Source organism: Suncus etruscus, chromosome 17 (assembly GCF_024139225.1).
Source record: "Suncus etruscus isolate mSunEtr1 chromosome 17, mSunEtr1.pri.cur, whole genome shotgun sequence".
Taxonomy (NCBI): domain Eukaryota; kingdom Metazoa; phylum Chordata; class Mammalia; order Eulipotyphla; family Soricidae; genus Suncus; species Suncus etruscus.
The window spans coordinates 41,193,037-41,208,929 of NC_064864.1; the positions used below are offsets into that span (position 1 = coordinate 41,193,037).

At 47.5% G+C, this 15,893-nt stretch overlaps 2 protein-coding genes and 2 non-coding genes across 5 annotated transcripts in view; 1 reads left to right on the forward strand and 3 right to left on the reverse strand.

Annotated features, from left to right (window-relative positions):
* RRP12 (ribosomal RNA processing 12 homolog) overlaps nucleotides 1-2,853 on the reverse strand; it is a 34,194-nt gene extending 31,341 nt beyond the window's left edge. For both annotated transcript variants that reach the window (XM_049790797.1, XM_049790798.1), the window contains exons 1-2: nucleotides 2,648-2,853; nucleotides 2,091-2,329 (exon numbers count right to left, since the gene is read on the reverse strand). In XM_049790797.1, coding sequence (XP_049646754.1) covers nucleotides 2,091-2,329; nucleotides 2,648-2,786 — 378 coding nt within the window. In that variant the 5' untranslated portion in view covers nucleotides 2,787-2,853. The remainder of the gene's footprint in view (nucleotides 1-2,090; nucleotides 2,330-2,647) is intronic.
* Nucleotides 1-15,893, forward strand: part of LOC125994844 (60S ribosomal protein L35a) — a 46,152-nt gene that overhangs the window by 17,164 nt on the left and 13,095 nt on the right. The gene's annotated exons all lie outside the window — the stretch shown is intronic.
* Nucleotides 11,157-11,263, reverse strand: LOC125995275 (U6 spliceosomal RNA). The gene has a single exon (XR_007490824.1). It is a non-coding gene; the product is annotated as a U6 spliceosomal RNA (small nuclear RNA).
* LOC125995281 (U6 spliceosomal RNA) lies at nucleotides 15,015-15,121 on the reverse strand. Its single transcript, XR_007490828.1, has one exon. It is a non-coding gene; the product is annotated as a U6 spliceosomal RNA (small nuclear RNA).

Below are 15,893 nucleotides of genomic sequence, written 5' to 3' on the forward strand. Positions count from 1 at the left end.
CTGAGTGTCACCGGTGTGGCCCAAAAACGAAAACAAAAAACAAAATAATAAAGTAAGCACAGGGGCCACTGCGATTGCACAGCAGGTAACGTTTGCTTGTACCAAGACGAGCCAGGTTCTATCTCCTGCATCCTTTATGATCCCCTGAGCACCGAGCACCACCGAGCATAATTCCTGAGCACAGAGTCAGGAGTAAGATCTGAGCGTTGCTGAGTTTGACCCAAAAACAAACAACAAAAAAAGTAAGCACAGGGGCCGGGCGGTGGCGCTAGAGGTAAGGTGCCTGCCTTACCTGCGCTAGCCTTGGACGGACCACAGTTCGATCTCCCGGCATCCCATATGGTCCCCCAAGCCAGGAGCGACTTCCGAGCGCATAGCCAGGAGTAACCCCTGAGCGTCACCGGGTGTGGCCCAAAAACCAAAAAAAAAAAAAAAAAAAAAGTAAGCACAGAAACGGATTTATTGGAGGGAGCCACATCAGTAATACAGTGAGTTGGATGCTTGCTTTGCAATCCATATACCCAGGTTTGAGAGAATGCTTTCCCTGGGGCCGGCGAGGTGGCGCTAGAGGTAAGGTGTCTGCCTTGCAAGCGCTAGCCAAGGATCAGGACTGCGGTTCGATCCCCCGGCGTCCCATATGGTCCCCCAAGCCAGGAGCGACTTCTGAGCGCATAGCCAGGAGTAACCCCTGAGCATCACCGGGTGTGGCCCAAAAACCAAAAAAAAAAAAAAAAAAAAAAAAAAAAATGCTTTCCCTATCATCCTAGGAGCACCACCCAGGAGTAATACCTGAGTGCAGAGCTAAAAATAACCTTTGAGCATCGCCAGGTGTGGCCCCATAACAAAACAAAACAGAAGGATTTATTTGAAAGATTTTAAGATGTGCTGTCCATTCTGGAGTGCCCCAAAACCAGCTCAGGGCATAATTTCTCTTTCCCTTTTTTATTTTTAGGAGGTGGGTATTTGGGGCCATACCCGGTGGTGCTTAGGGGTTACTCCTGGCTCTGAGCTCAGAAATCACTCCTTGCGGGGACTGGAGAGATAGCATGGAGGTAAAGGTTAATCCTGGCTCAGAAATTGCTCCTGGTAGGCTCGGGGGACCATATGGGATGCCAGGATTCGAACCCCCGTTTTTCTACATGCAAGGCAAATGCCTTACCTCCATGCTATCTCTCCGGCCCGTTCTGGCCCATTTTCTTTTTTTTTTTTTTTTTTTTTTTTTTTTTTTTTTTTTTTTTTTGGTTTTTGGGCCACACCCGGCGTTGCTCAGGGGTCACTCCTGGCTGTCTGCTCAGAAATAGCTCCTGGCACGGGGGACCATATGGGACACCGGGATTCAAACCAACCACCTTTGGTCCTGGATCGGCTGCTTGCAAGGCAAACACCGCTGTGCTATCTCTCCGGGCCCATTTTCAATAGTAGCATTAAGGGAGAAGATCAGCTGGGAGAAAATGTATCATCATTAGATACATTTACATAGGGGCCGGGCGGTGGCGCTAGAGGTAAGGTGCCTGCGCTAGCCTTGGATGGACCGCGGTTCGATCCCCCGGTTTCCCATATGGTCCCCCAAGCCAGGAGCGACTTCTGAGCGCATAGCCAGGAGTAATCCCTGAGCGTCACCAGGTGTGGCCCAAAAAAAAAAAAAGATACGTTTACATTTTGTTGAATAATGTCAATTTATCAATTTTGACATCTAGCATTTAAACGATTAAAAATTGTTAGGGGAGGGGCCTGAGTGATAGCACAGCAGGTAGGAAACTTGCCTTGCATGCAGCCAACCTGGATTCAATCCCTGGCATCCCATACGGTCCCTTGAGCACGCCAGGGTTGATTCCTGATTTGAAGAGCCAGGAGTAACCCCTGAGCACTACCATGTGTGGTCCAAAATCCAAAACAATATTTAAAAAGGTTGGGTGAGATATTTCAATAGACCGAGGTTGGAGGCAAGAAGCCTAGCTTGTTCACTGGCATCACATTCTCTGGTCACACCAACATCCCTAGATATGTGCACCATGAAGAAATCTCAGCTGCTGAGGCTAGGCTAGGTCAGCGTCGGGAGAGAAGGAAGCAAGAAAATTCAGCCGACCTACCTCTTTGTGGGCAGCCGAATTGGACTCCCAGAAGCGCTGCACTTTGCTGAAAGTGAGGTTTGTGCAGTCGGTGAGGCCGCTCAGGAAGGTGCCGTAGGTCCTTTCCGAGGAGGCCAGCGTCACGGCCTCTTCCCCTCCGTCCACGGCCATCTCGGCCCCTTCCTTCGGGCCGAGGTGCAGGGATCCGGACTGCAGCTCATTGTGCAACTTCAGCGCGTCCACGGTCAGCTCGCTCTTCCCTGGAGAAGCAGAGGCAGAGGTCAGGCCCTTCCTCCGACCGACCTGCACGCACACACCCCAGTCCCAGCCGAACCCGCAAGCCCAGAGGCACCTGGCAAGGGGCCACACGCAGGAGGTTTGGGGAAGGAGGTTTGACAGGCTTTGCGAGGGGTCCCAGGCCTGTCACTGGGTCAAATCCCTCCTTCGACCGTGAGGTCCTGACAGCCGGTTCCAGATCCGACGCCCCAAGAATCGCGAGGTCTCTCTCCTCCGGAGGGGCCCAGATCCGCCCAGAATTCAGACCAGGCTGCGCCGGCTCCCGTCCCCACCCCCGGTACCTGAAGGCCGGCTGAAGAAGCGGCTACGGGCGGCCTGGCGGTGGCGGCAGGTGGCGGGGTTGCTGTCGCTACTGTGGCCTTTCTTCCAGCGTTTCAGTTTAGCCGAGACCCCGGACGGCAACTTGCCCGAGCGCCCCATGTCCACGAAGTCGCCGCCGAGAAGGAGTTTAGGGAGACTCGGGGAACGGGAGCTGAACCCACGTGGGGCTCGGGGCAGCTTCACTTCCGGTTCCTCTGCGTCACTTCCGGGTTTGCGCCCATCACCGTGGCAACGCATTCAACTTCCGGTTTTAGTGTTGCAGCCTCAGAATCCCGGAGAGTGGGGCCCAGAGCGGTGGCGCTAGCCGTAAGACGTCTGTCTTGTGCACGCTAAACTAGGACGGACGGCTGTTCGATTCCCCCCGGCGTCCCATAGGGTCCCCCCCCCAAGCCAGGAGCGATTTCTGAGCACAGAGCCAGTAGTAATCCCTGAGTATCACCGGTCCAAAAACGAAAACAAAAAGCAAAACAATAAAGTAAGCACAGGGGCCATTGCGATTGCACAGCAGGTAACGTTTGCTTGTACCAAGACGAGCCAGGTTCTATCTCCTGCATCCTTTATGGTCCCCTGAGCACCGAGCACCGCCGAGCATAATTCCTGAGCGCAGAGTCAGGAGTAAGACCTGAGCGTTGCTGAGTTTGACCCAAAAACAAACAACAAGAAAAGTGAGCACAGAAACGGATTTATTGGAGGGAGCCACATAGGTAATACAGTGAGTTGGATGCTTGCTTTGCAATCCATATACCCAGGTTCGAGAGAATGCTTTCCCTAGTATCCTAGGAGCACCACCCAGGAGTAATACCTGAGTGCAAAGCTAGAAATAACCTTTGAGCATCGCCAGGTGTGGCCCCAAAACAAAACAAAACAGAAGAAGGATCTATTTGAAAGATTTTAAGATGTGCTCTCCATTCTGGAGTGCCCCGCAACCAGCTCAGGACATCATTTCTCTTTCCCTTTTTTATTTTTATTTTTTGGAGGAGGTAATTTGGGGCTACACCCGGTGGTGCTTAGTGGTTACTCCTGGCTCTGAGCTCAGAAATCGTTCCTTGCGGGGACTGGAGAGATAGCATGGAGGTAAAGCATTTGCCTTGCATGCAGAAGGACAGTGGTTCGAATCCCGGCATCTCATATGGTCCCTCATGCCTGCCAGGGGCAATTTATGAGCTTTGAGCAAGGAGAAATCCCTGAGCACTGCTGGATGTGACCCTCCCCCCCCCAAAAAAAAAAAGAAATCGCTCCGTGCAGGCTAGAGACCATATGGGATGCCAGGGATTTGGAACCCAATCCATCCTGAGTAGGCTGTGTGCTATTGCTCTGGCCTCATAATTTCTCTTTCTTAACAGGACTTTCTCTGTCCCATCTTCTCTCATATTCTCATATTTCCTAAATAAAAATACTCATTCCCCCCAAACACATCCAGGAGTCAAGACTAGGTTAGATCTGAAAGAGGAAAATCAGTTTAGGTGGATAATACCAGTCCAAATAAGCACCTAACTCACTGTACTACATTTTCAGTTCTCTGCACTAATATATTACATAATTGTATTTTTTTTATTATACTATATCTTAACTCCCACAGATCATGGTATTAGGGGTGAGGCCCCAGGTTGAAGTCCTGAGGATGGAATCTCAGTGATGCAATGAGTGTCTTGAGAAAGGGATGTATTTAGGTCCCCAATTCCTTCTGCCACCTGAAGACATACCATCTGAGAAGACTGTGTGGTTGTACCTGCTATGGCAGACGATCCACTTTCTCTATGATCCAGACATTCACTCCCAGGTGTATTCTCAACAGAGAGACAAGCTTATGTGAATAAAAGATAGACATGATAGTACTGGGCCCGGAGAGATAGCACAGCGGCGTTTGCCTTGCAAGCAGCCGATCCAGGACCTAAGGTGGTTGGTTCGAATCCCGGTGTCCCATATGGTCCCCCGTGCCTGCCAGGAGCTATTTCTGAGCAGACAGCCAGGAGTAACCCCTGAGCATGGCCCCCCCCCCAAAAAAAATGATAGTACTTATAATAGCCACATAATGGTGGAAGGAAGCAGACACTGATGAAAGTGTGATATTGGAATGCTGTATGCACAAAACTTTATCATTAGGGCCAGAGTGATAGCACAGCAATAAGGCTTTTGCCTTGCATGCAGCTGCCCAGGACAAACCTGGGTATGATCCTCAATGTCTCATATGGTTCCCGAGCCTGCCAGGAATGATTTCTGAGCACATAGCCAGGAATAACCAACCCCTGAGCATCACGGGGTGTGGCCCTCCGCAAAAAAACAAAACAAAACAAAAAAAAACTTATCATGGGTCTAGAGTGGTAAGACATCTGCCTTACTGGCGCTAGCCTAAGATGGACCGCGGTTCGATCCCCTGGCGTCCCATATGGGACCCCAAGCCAGGAGCAATTTCTGAGTGCATAGCCAGGAGTAACCCCTGAGCATCACTGGGTGTGGCCCAAAATTTATAAATCATGGTGCCACAAATAAAAAAAATTAAACGACCAAATTTGGGTCAAGAGTAAAAAGCACAGCGGGTAGGGCATGCCTTGCATGCAGCCAACCTGGGTTCAATCCCAGGCATCCTATATGGTCCTCTGAGCCTGCTAGGAGTGATTTCTGAATGCAGAACTAGGTGTAACCCCTGATTACTGCCGAGTGTGGCCCCCAAACACAAACAATAAAAAAAAAACCTGCCAAATACAAGGAAATGGCCCCAACAGCAGAATGGGTAAGAAAACAGTGATATATTGTTATAATATGATACTATAGTTTCAGCTATTGAAAGTAACACATACAAGCTAACTACTGCTCCCACATGTGTTATCTAACTTGAGTGAAAAACTCCAGGCACCATAATAGTACATATTGTAGGATTTCACTTAGATAAAATACAAAAGCAAGCAAAATGAATCTCTAATCTTAGTAGTCAGGATGTCAATAACCACCATTGTGTAACTGAAAGTGCACACTTTAGAGTAGGAATCAAAAGTTTTTTGTTGTTGTTGTTGAGTTAATTTTATTTACTTAATTTTGTTTTAGAGCCACACCTAGCAGTGCTCAGGGTTTTCTCCTGGCTTTACACTTAGGAATTATATCTGATAGTGTTCAGGAAACTATAAAGGATACCAGAGATTGAAGCCAGATTGGTTGCATGCAAAGCAAGCACCTTACCTACTGTACTAGGTCTTCAGCCCTAAATGTTGGCTTTATTTTTAGATTTTTTTTTTTGATTTTTGGGTCACAGCAGCAGTGCTCAGGGATTACTCCTGGCTCCACACTCAGAAATCCTGGCAGGCTCGGGGGACCATATGGGATGCTGGAATTCGAACCACCGTCCTTCTGCATGCAAGGCAAATGCTCTACTTCCATGCTATCTCTCCGGCCCCTATTTTTGGATTTTTTTATTTATACCGAACATTGTCTTTGGGCTTCTAACAGTGCTGTGGGGATCACGTAGTATGAGGGTGGGGGGTTTGAACCTAGGCGTTCCACATGCAAAACTTTACTTGTACTGGAGTGACCCAGATTTTAATATCCAGAACCATATATGGCCCCTGAATATCACCAGGAGTGATCCCTGAGCACAGAACCAATAGTGACCCTGAGCACTACCAGACATGTAAATAGTAATAAAATGAAATATATGGGTGTGTTCACTTTGTAATGGTTCATTGAACTGTGTTCTTATCTGTACTTTTTCTGAACATTACACCATTATATTAGTGTGTTCTCCAAAAATAAACAGCAGAAAGGCTACTGTTGAGAACAAGGCATTGCACAAGGTAGCTCAGTTCTGGGCCCATGTCTCCAGTCTTCTAATGAGATTCACTCAGGCACTCAGACTGAGAAAAGAGAACTGGTAGTCTGGGGAAGAAGTTAGAAACTTCTTGGAAACTATTGCAAGCAAGTCTAGATGCAGAGACAGACATTAGAAGAAGGCAAAACAAGTTTTGGGTTCAAATTTGAACTTTGATGTTTGTGTTTTGGGTCACACCTGGAAGTGCTTAATGATCACTCTTAGTGGTGCAGAGGGATTGTCCTCATATAAGGAATGCTGTGAATCGAACTGGGGTCTGTCCAGTGTTGGCCGCATGCAAGGCAAACGCCCCACCACTGTGCTATCGCTGCAGCAACCCCTCATGTAAGGTAAATGTCTTAATGTCTTTTTTGTGGGGGAGGGTCACACTCGGCAGCGTTCAGGAGTTACTCCTGGCTCTACACTCAGAAATCACTCCTGGGGCCCGGAGAGATAGCACAGGGGCGTTTGCCTTGCAAGCAGCCGATTCAGAACCTAAGGTGGTTGGTTCGAATCCCAGTGTCCCATATGGTCCCCCATGTCTGCCAGGAGCTATTTCTGAGCAGACAGCCAGGAGTAACCCCTGAGCACCACTGGGTGTGACCCAAACCCCCCCTCCCCAAAAAAAGAGAGAAATCACTCCTGGCAGGCTCGGGGGACCATATGGGATGCCGGGATTCAAACCACCATCCTGGGGCCGGGAAGGTGGCGCTAGAGGTAAGGTGTCTGCCTTACAAGCGCTAGCCTTGGACGGACCATGGTTCGATCCCCCGGTGTCCCATATGGTCTCCCCAAGCCAGGAGCGATTTCTGAGCTCATAGCCAGGAGTAACCCCTGAGCGTCAAACGGGTGTGGCCCAAAAAACAAAAAACAAAAAACAAAAACAAAAAAAAAACCACCATCCTTCTGCATGCAAGGCAAATGCCCAACCTTCATGCCATCTCTCCAGCCCAAATGTCTTAATTCTAACGCTATGTTTCTAGCCTAAGTCTGAACTGACTTTACCACATGACACAGGAGTACTTATTTCACCATCTAATTCTGCTTTTCATGTTTTGAAAAAATAGTAGTAATACTAGTACAATATTGAGCTCACTGGATACTCTGAAAAAACAATACTCAAATTCAACTCTAAGTCAAAATAGGTCTGGAGGGATGTGGGTGAGTAGAACCTTACCATTGATAATATTGTAGAACTGTAAAAAAGGTGGCTAAAATAATGTTAAAAAAAAGTTTAGGGGCCAGAGAGATAGCATGGAGGTAAGGCGTTTGCCTTTCATGCAAGAGGTCATCGGTTCGAATCCCAGCGTCCCATATGGTCCCCCGTGACTGCCAGAAGCAATTTCTGAGCCTGGAGCCAGGAATAACCCCTGAGCACTGCTGGATGTGACCCAAAACCCACAATAAAAAAAAAAAAAACAAAAACAAAAAACAAAAAAAAAAACCCTATCATTTAAACTTTAAAAAGACTTTAAATTTTAAAGTCTTGTCATGGGTGCAATGGTGCATTTTGCCAGAAGAGGGAGCTCTACAAACATCTTGTTTAAGTTGAAAACCCCTTTTGAGAGAAGCAATACTAGACTAGCAGTATTAGTTGGGATTTCACTGGTTTTACTGGGATGATGAAAAGGTCATGGTAGGGTCCTGCATGATAGAACAGTGAATAGGGCGTTTGCTTTGCATGTGGCCAACCAGTTTCAATTCCCAGTACCCCATAGAGTCCGTCAAGAGTAATTCCAGAGGACAGAACCTGGAGTAACCAAGCCTGTCATGAGTAATTCTGGAGTGCAGAGCCAGGAATAATCTCTGAGCAACACTAGGTGTGGTACCAAGGTAAATTAAATTAAAAAGGCTATAAGAGGTGCCAGAGCGATAGCACAGCGGCAGGGCGTTTACCTTGCAAGTGGACAACCTGGGACAGATCCAGGTTTAATTCCCAGCATCCTCTGTGGTCCTCAGAGCTGCCAGGAGCAATTTCTGAGAGCAGAGCCATAAATCACACCCTGAGCACTACTGATTATGCCACAAAAACCAAACAAACAAACAAATAAAAAAGCTATAAGGATAGCAAAACCCCATATTTTTTTGAGTTAGCAGGAACCTTTTGGTCTCCATACTGAATCCATGTCTATACTGGATACAAGCCACCAAGCCGGAATGGGCATTGCAAGGATTGTCCTACCATCTGAGGCTTCTCAGCATCAACTGTGGGAGGTTCCAAGAAAGGGAATAAGAGGTATCCAAAAGGCCTGTGCACACTCCCACCAGCAGTCCAGGGACCAAGCTCTTCACCCACCAGTTCCAGCAACAACTTCCAACCGGATACATGAGGGCCTTGGGAACAGCTGCAGCACCCAACAGTTATTACTAGCAAGGACCTGCTTAGGCTTAACTGTAGAAGGTCCTTGTAATTGGACCCCAAGGGAGACCCAGCTCTTAGCCCTGGAGCCCTGGTCATCACTGCTCTAAAAGGTTCTGAAGTTTCCTTGGGGAGTTGGTTGCTGTGCCAGAAGCCTAGCCCAAAGGGAGCCCAGAGGCTACTTTTAGGTCAGCAGAGTTGTAATCTGTTGTGACACAGGGCGGGTAGGGGGAAAGGGAAATTGAGGTATAGACTCCAGCCCTACCCAGCCCCAACAAAGAGGAAGCTGATGATGCGGATATTTAGCTTGGGGCCCCAGTTATGGGCTGGGAGAGTCTTGATGGCCTGGAACAGCCTTTAAGAGCCTCTCCTGCTATGACTCTGGGTGAAGCCCAAACATTGAATTTGCTGTTGCATAATTGTAGGAGACACATCCTGGCAGTGTGCCCCTAGTAGATGGCTGAACTTCCTCAGTTACAGTCTCTTCATTTGAAAATGGGGTTCTGTGAGGCTAAAATGAGTCCATGCTGCCAGAATCCTACCTGGCATATCTCTGCCAGGCAAAGCCCAGAGTAACTTTATCACTTTTTTTTTTGTTTGTTTGTTTTTGTTTTTGGGCCACACCCGGCGGTGCTCAGGGGTTACTCCTGGCTCTCTGCTCAGAAATAGCTCCTGGTAGGCACAGGGGACCATATGGGACGCCAGGATTCGAACCACCCACCTTTGGTCCTAGATCGGCTGCTTGCAAGACAAACACCGCTGTGCTATCTCTCCGGGCCCTAACTTTATCATTTTTGGGGAACTAACATGCACTTTGTCAGGAGAAGAGCTTTTAAGTAGAAGGGGTTGCTTTCTTGCTTCCTAGTTTAGGGAGATGAGCAGATGGCCTGGTAGAAAAAAGAAATGAAGAGAAGCATGGAGAGACCTGGATCCTGGGCAGGGCAAATGGTTCCTCCTCAAAAAGGAAGTCTGCACTCATTCATGACATCCTGATCCCCTAAAATTCACTCTGTTTTTTTTTGGGGGGGGGGGCATACTCAGCAGTGCTTAAAGCTTCCTCCTGGTTCTGTACTCAGACATCTGAGCACTGGGGTGCCAGGGATTGAACTTGGGTCATCCACATGCAAGCATATTGCCAACTGTACTATCATTCCAACCCTGAAATTCCTACTTTTGTTGTTGAAGCTAGCTGTGGAGGCCACAACCATGGTTGCTCTGGGCCAAGTAGTGCAGGGTCTGTGCTCACCACTTGAGTTGGTCATATATCTACCCCTTCCAAATTCATTCTTTTTATTTGTTTGGGGCCTATGCCTGACTCTGTGCTCAAGAGTGACCCCTGTCAATGTCTAGGAAACCAATTGTTGTGTCAGGGATTTGCTTTTTGTTTTGTTTTAGTTTTGTTTTTGGTGTTTGGGTCACACCCAGTGGTGCTCAGAGGTTACTCCTGGCTCCGTGTTCAGAAATCCTCCTGGCAGGCTCGAGGGACCATATGGGATGCTGGGAATTGAACTCAGGTCCGTTCTGTGTTGACTGCATGCAAAACAAATGCCCTATCGCTGTGCTATCTCTCTGGCTCCCTGTGTCAGGGATTTGAACTGGGGATCCACTGAATAAAAGGCAAATACCTTATATCCTGTCCTATCTTCCTTTCTCCCTCTAATTCATTCTTTATGTTTTGGAAGGTATAGGGTTGGGTCATACCTGATGACATTCAGAATTACTCCCAGCTCTGTGCTTAGGAACTGTTCTCAGAGGGCCTCAGGGTACCATACTGTGCTAGCAAGAACTGGGTGCTGAAAGGAAGTAAAAAGGAAGTAAAATGATATGCATGGGGCGGGCTGGTGTAGTGGCGCTAGAGGTAAGGTGTCTGCCTTGTTAGTGCTAGCCTAAGACGGACCTTGGTTCGATCACCTGGCGTCCCATATGGTCCCCCAAGCCAGGAGCGACTTCTGAGCGCATAATCAGAGTAACCCCTGAGTGGCACCGGGTGTGGCCCAAAAAACAAAACAAAAAATGCATGATACTTCTTTAATAACAATAGTGCAAACCACTGTGTCTAAAACGAAAGACTGAAAGAGAAAGAGAGAGAGAGAGAGAGAGAGAGAGAGAGAGAGAGAGAGAGTCTGCCCCCCAATGTCTGCCATAGAGGCAGGTGGGGGTAGGGCAGAGAAGAGAGGAGTGGGAGGGTAGGAGTGAAACTGAGGACATTGGTGGTGGGAAATATGCACTGTTGAAAGGATGGATGTTGAACATTATATGATTGAAACTCAAACATGAACAACTTTGTAACTGTATATCATGGACATTTTTTTTAAATATGGAATGCTTCACGAATTTGAGTATCATCCTTGCGCAGGGGCCATGCTAATCTTCTCTGTATCGTTCCAATTTTAGTATATGTGCTGCCGAAGCAAGCACATATCATGGGAATTAAATTAAAAAAATAAAGACTAAGGGGCCTGGAGAGATAGCACAGCGACGTTTGCCTTGCAAGCAGCTGATCCAGGACCAAAGGTGGTTGGTTTGAATCCCGGTGTCCCCCATGGTCCCCCATGCCTGCCAGGAGCTATTTCTGAGCAGACAGCCAGGAGTAACCCCTGAGCATCGCCAGGTGTGGCCCAAAAACCAAAAAATAAATAAGTAAATAAATAAATAAAGACTAAGAAAAAAAAAGACTTAGGCCAAAGCAGTAACACAAGGAATAGGGCATTTGCCTTGCATTTAGCCAATCCAGGTTCTATTGATTCCCTGAACCTGCCAGGAGTGATTTCTGAGTAACCCCTGAGCACCACATGGTGTGGTCTAAAAACAAAAAAAATAAAAAGTAGGGGCCAGAGGGACGGGTGAGGTGGCGCTAGAGGTAAGGTGTCTTGCAAGCCATGGAAGGACCTCGGTTCGATCCCCTGGCGTCCCATATGGTCCCCCCAAGCCAGGGGCAATTTCTGAGCGCTTAGCCAGGAGTAACCCCTGAGCATCAAACGGCTGTGGCCAAAAAAAAAAAACAAAAACAAACAAACAAACAAAAAAGTAGGGGCCAGAGCGGTGACGCAAGTGGTAAGGCGTCTGCCTTGCCCGTGCTGGCCTAGGATGGACCACGGTTTGATCTCCCGGCATCCCATATGGTCCCCCAAGCCAGGAGAGATTTCTGGGCGCACAGCCAGGAGTAATCCCTGAGAGTGTGCACCCCCCAAAAAAAATTAACAAAAAAAAAGTGAAAAAAAAAAAGACAAAATTAAACTTTGGCCTTGGTAAGGCACATGCCTTGCACAGGCAAACCCGTACTTGGTCCCTGCCATCCCACATGATCCCCTGAGTATTTCTGGGAGTAATTCCTGATTGCAGAGCCAGGAATAATCTCTGAACAATGCTGGATTCTGGTCCTCCGCCTTGCCCCCTCAAAAAAGGAAAACAGTGCAGTGCAATGTAATTGGATGAATCTCTCTGGAACTGGGTGCTGAGACCTAAAGCATCAGGAGGTGGGCGGTTGCTAGGCCCAGTCTGGGAGTGTGGCTGTTGCTGATTGGCTGCCTTTCAGAAGCAAGTCACTGAGGTGAGTCATCATTGTTCAGTTAAAATGGAAAGAATTTTCATTGATAAAATGATTTTACTGGGGAGCCATTACGCCGGGAGTAAGGCATTTGCCTGGCAAGTGCAAACCTGGGTTTGATCCTTGTCTTTTCATATGGGCCCCTGAGCCTGCCAGGAGTGACCCCTGAGCCACGAGGAACTTCTGAATGCCACTGGGTGTGGTCCAAAAACCAAGGAAATAAAATAGATAAATAAATGACTTTACTATTGGTTACTAGTTGTCTGGGCAACAGGACAGTCATTCCTTGGGATATGAGAACATTTTTTTTCTCCCTCAAGAGAAGACCAGCTCAACAGAATCCTCCCAGAGCAGTTCATTGTAACTTGGGCCTTGTTGACTGCAGGGACCAAGTCTCAAGGAAGATTTAGAGGCTGCCTGGGATCCTGAAGCACCTGCTCATCATCTTTTTTGTAATTGTTGTTGTTGTTGTTTTGTTTTGGGGTCACACCCGGCAGCGCTCAGGGATTACTCCTGGCTCTGTGCTCAGAAATCGCTCCTGGCAGGCACGGGGGACCATATGGGATGCCAGGATTTGAACCATCGTCTGTCCTGAATCGGCTGTGTGCAAGGCAAACGCCCTAATACTCTGGAATCTCTCTGGCCCCTATGCTCAAGGACTTGTGCTCAAGGGTTTTGCTTAAGAACCTTGTAATGTGGATTGGTGTTGAAACCTCTATATAAGGAACTCTAGTCTAGAGCCCATGAATAATGGGGCATTAGGCTCAAAAATCCTTTGGTTGCCTATACCCACAATTGCCATGAGATGTTCAGGGTAATGGGGAAATTGATAGAGATCACAGTATAAATTTGCCCTCTTATTTGAGATATAGTTTCACTAGCATCCTAAGAACCTTTTTCTAATTCCCTCAAAAGACCATTAAGATTTAGATTTCTGGGGCCCGGAGAGATAGCACAGTGGTGTTTGCCTTGCAAGCAGCCGATCCAGGACCAAAGGTGGTTGGTTAGAATCATATGGTCCCCCGTGCCTGCCAGGAGCTATTTCTGAGCAGACAGCCAGGAGTAGCTCCTGAGCACTGCCGGGTGTGGCCTAAAAACAAAAAAACAAAAAAAAAAAAAAACACAAAACAAAACAAAAAAAAGATTTAGATTTCTGTAAATCAAATTTATTTTCTCATTACCACGCAAATGTGCTGAGGCCTGGTTATTCCAGGCAATCCTAATCAGTATAAGTGTGCTATATAGATAAGCACGTGAACATTTCTGCAGAACCAGAGCCATCCAGTTCTAAGCCAACGCCACTTGGTTCTAAAGATAATTCTTTTTTGGTTTGTTTTTTTTTTGGTCACACCCAGCAGTGCTCAGAAGTTACTCCTGCCTCTGTGCTCAGAAATTGTTGAATTAAATAAATAACGATGGGGCTGGATGGCAGTGGATGGTGATGGATTTCTTTCTGCCATCCCAGGCCACGTGGCTCCGCAACCCCATCCAGCCGGCGGGTCCCAGGCCCAGGTGAAAGGCGAAATCACTCACTCACAGGCAGGTATCAGGAAGCATTAACTTTATTCATGCCCTATTCACCACATGTGTGTGGCCTACTCATAACCTTTCAAGCACTAGTTATTCTTGACCCTGCATCTAAACTCCTTTCAGCCATCTTCCCTTTGGGCTCCATGCTGGTCAAAGACCAGAACGCAGAGACCCAAAAGCCAGAGCGCCCAGCAGCGCAGAAAAAGGGGCCGAATTTCCTTGGTCCAAGGCTTATCTAACTTTTCCAAGACCCCTCCCAGGAATGGGCGGGGTCTTGCAGGTAAGGTTACACCTACTATCTGGTTCCCAAGACCCTTCCCAGAAATGGGTGGGTCTCAGGTAGCTACACCTAGATCCAGGGTCTCAGATAGGTACACCAACATTTCCCCCTTTTCTGAAATATAAAGACCCTTTTGTAATTCTGACTCCACCTTTAGCCAAAGGGGGGGTTAATATTTTCATGCACCAACATAATAGAGTGAAAATTAATATACCAGCCCTTTTCAAAAACATAACATTTTTGCAAAATATACTATACACCTGTAACTTAATATTCTCTTAATGCTTTTTCACCTCCTGGCAGGTTCAGGGGACTATATGGGATGCCAGGATTCAAAACACCATCCTTCTGCATGCAAGGCAAAAGCCCTACCTCCATGCTATCTCTCCGGTCCCAGATAATCTTTTTTTTTTTTTTTTTGAAAAAATATGGCCCCTGGGCCGGAGAGATAGCATGGAGGTAAGGCGTTTGCCTTTCATGCAGAAGGTCATCAGTTCGAATCCCGGCGTCCCATATGGTCCCCCGTGCCTGCCAGGAGCAATTTCTGAGCATGGAGCCAGGAGTAACCCCTGAGCACTGCCGGGTGTGACCCAAAAACCACAAAAAAAAAAAAAAAAAAAGAAAGAAAAAATATGGCCCGGAGAGATAGCACAGCGGCGTTTGCCTTGCAAGCAGCCGATCCAGGACCAAAGGTGGTTGGTTCAAATCCCGGTGTCCCATATGGTCCCCCGTGCCTGCCAGGAGCTATTTCTGAGCAGACAGCCAGGAGTATCCCCTGAGCACCGCTGGGTGTGGCCCAAAAACCAAAAAAAAAAAATATGGAACTCTTCACGAATTTGCATGTCATTCTTGCACAGGGGCCATGCTAATCTTCTCTGTATCGTTCCAATTTTAGTATATGTGCTGCCGAAGCAAGCACCAGATAATCTTTTTTTAAAACAGTTTATTTATTTATTTATTAATTGGTTTTTGGCCCACACCCAGCAATGATCAGGGGTTACTCCTGGCTCTGTACTCAGAAATCGCTCCTGGCAAGCTTGGGATACCATATGGGATGCCGGGAATCGAACTGGTTAGTTCCGGGTTGGCCGCATGCAAGGCAAACACTTTACTGCTGTGTTATCTCTCTGGCCTCTCTAAAGATAATCTTTACATTAAAAAAAAAAACTAATTTAGCCATGCAGTAAACAGCCACACAAAGACCCCCACCCCACCCCTTAAAGAGGAAATGGACATTCAAGTCATAAAGCTGCTTTGGCAGATTTCCTGCTATATGAACTATTGACCACCCCATTCTTTCTTACTAACTCAGAATGACTTGCTAAAGTAAATGCATAAAAACCCTGCTCTTTGAGTGAATAAATGAGCTAGATTCAAACTCCTCTCTTGGTGTGCAGTCTGGTCACAATTCACCTACTCCTGTACCCCTCTGTGTGTCCAGGTGCTCCTGCCTGGCCCCGAGTGGCCTGTTACAAATTGGAGGTTGGAGATGAACAGAGGGTGGTAACTAGCTCAGGTCTTTTGCTCATAAAGCAAAGCTAATGTCTCATCACCCTGAGCTGGCTCTGGAGCCCAAAAAGTACTTTCCTTTACCTCCTGCCAACAGCCTGGGGCTAGGGCATTCCCAGAATGGCGCTCAGGAGATTGAGGTGACTCAGACTCATCATAAAGCCAATCAGAAGGTGATCTAA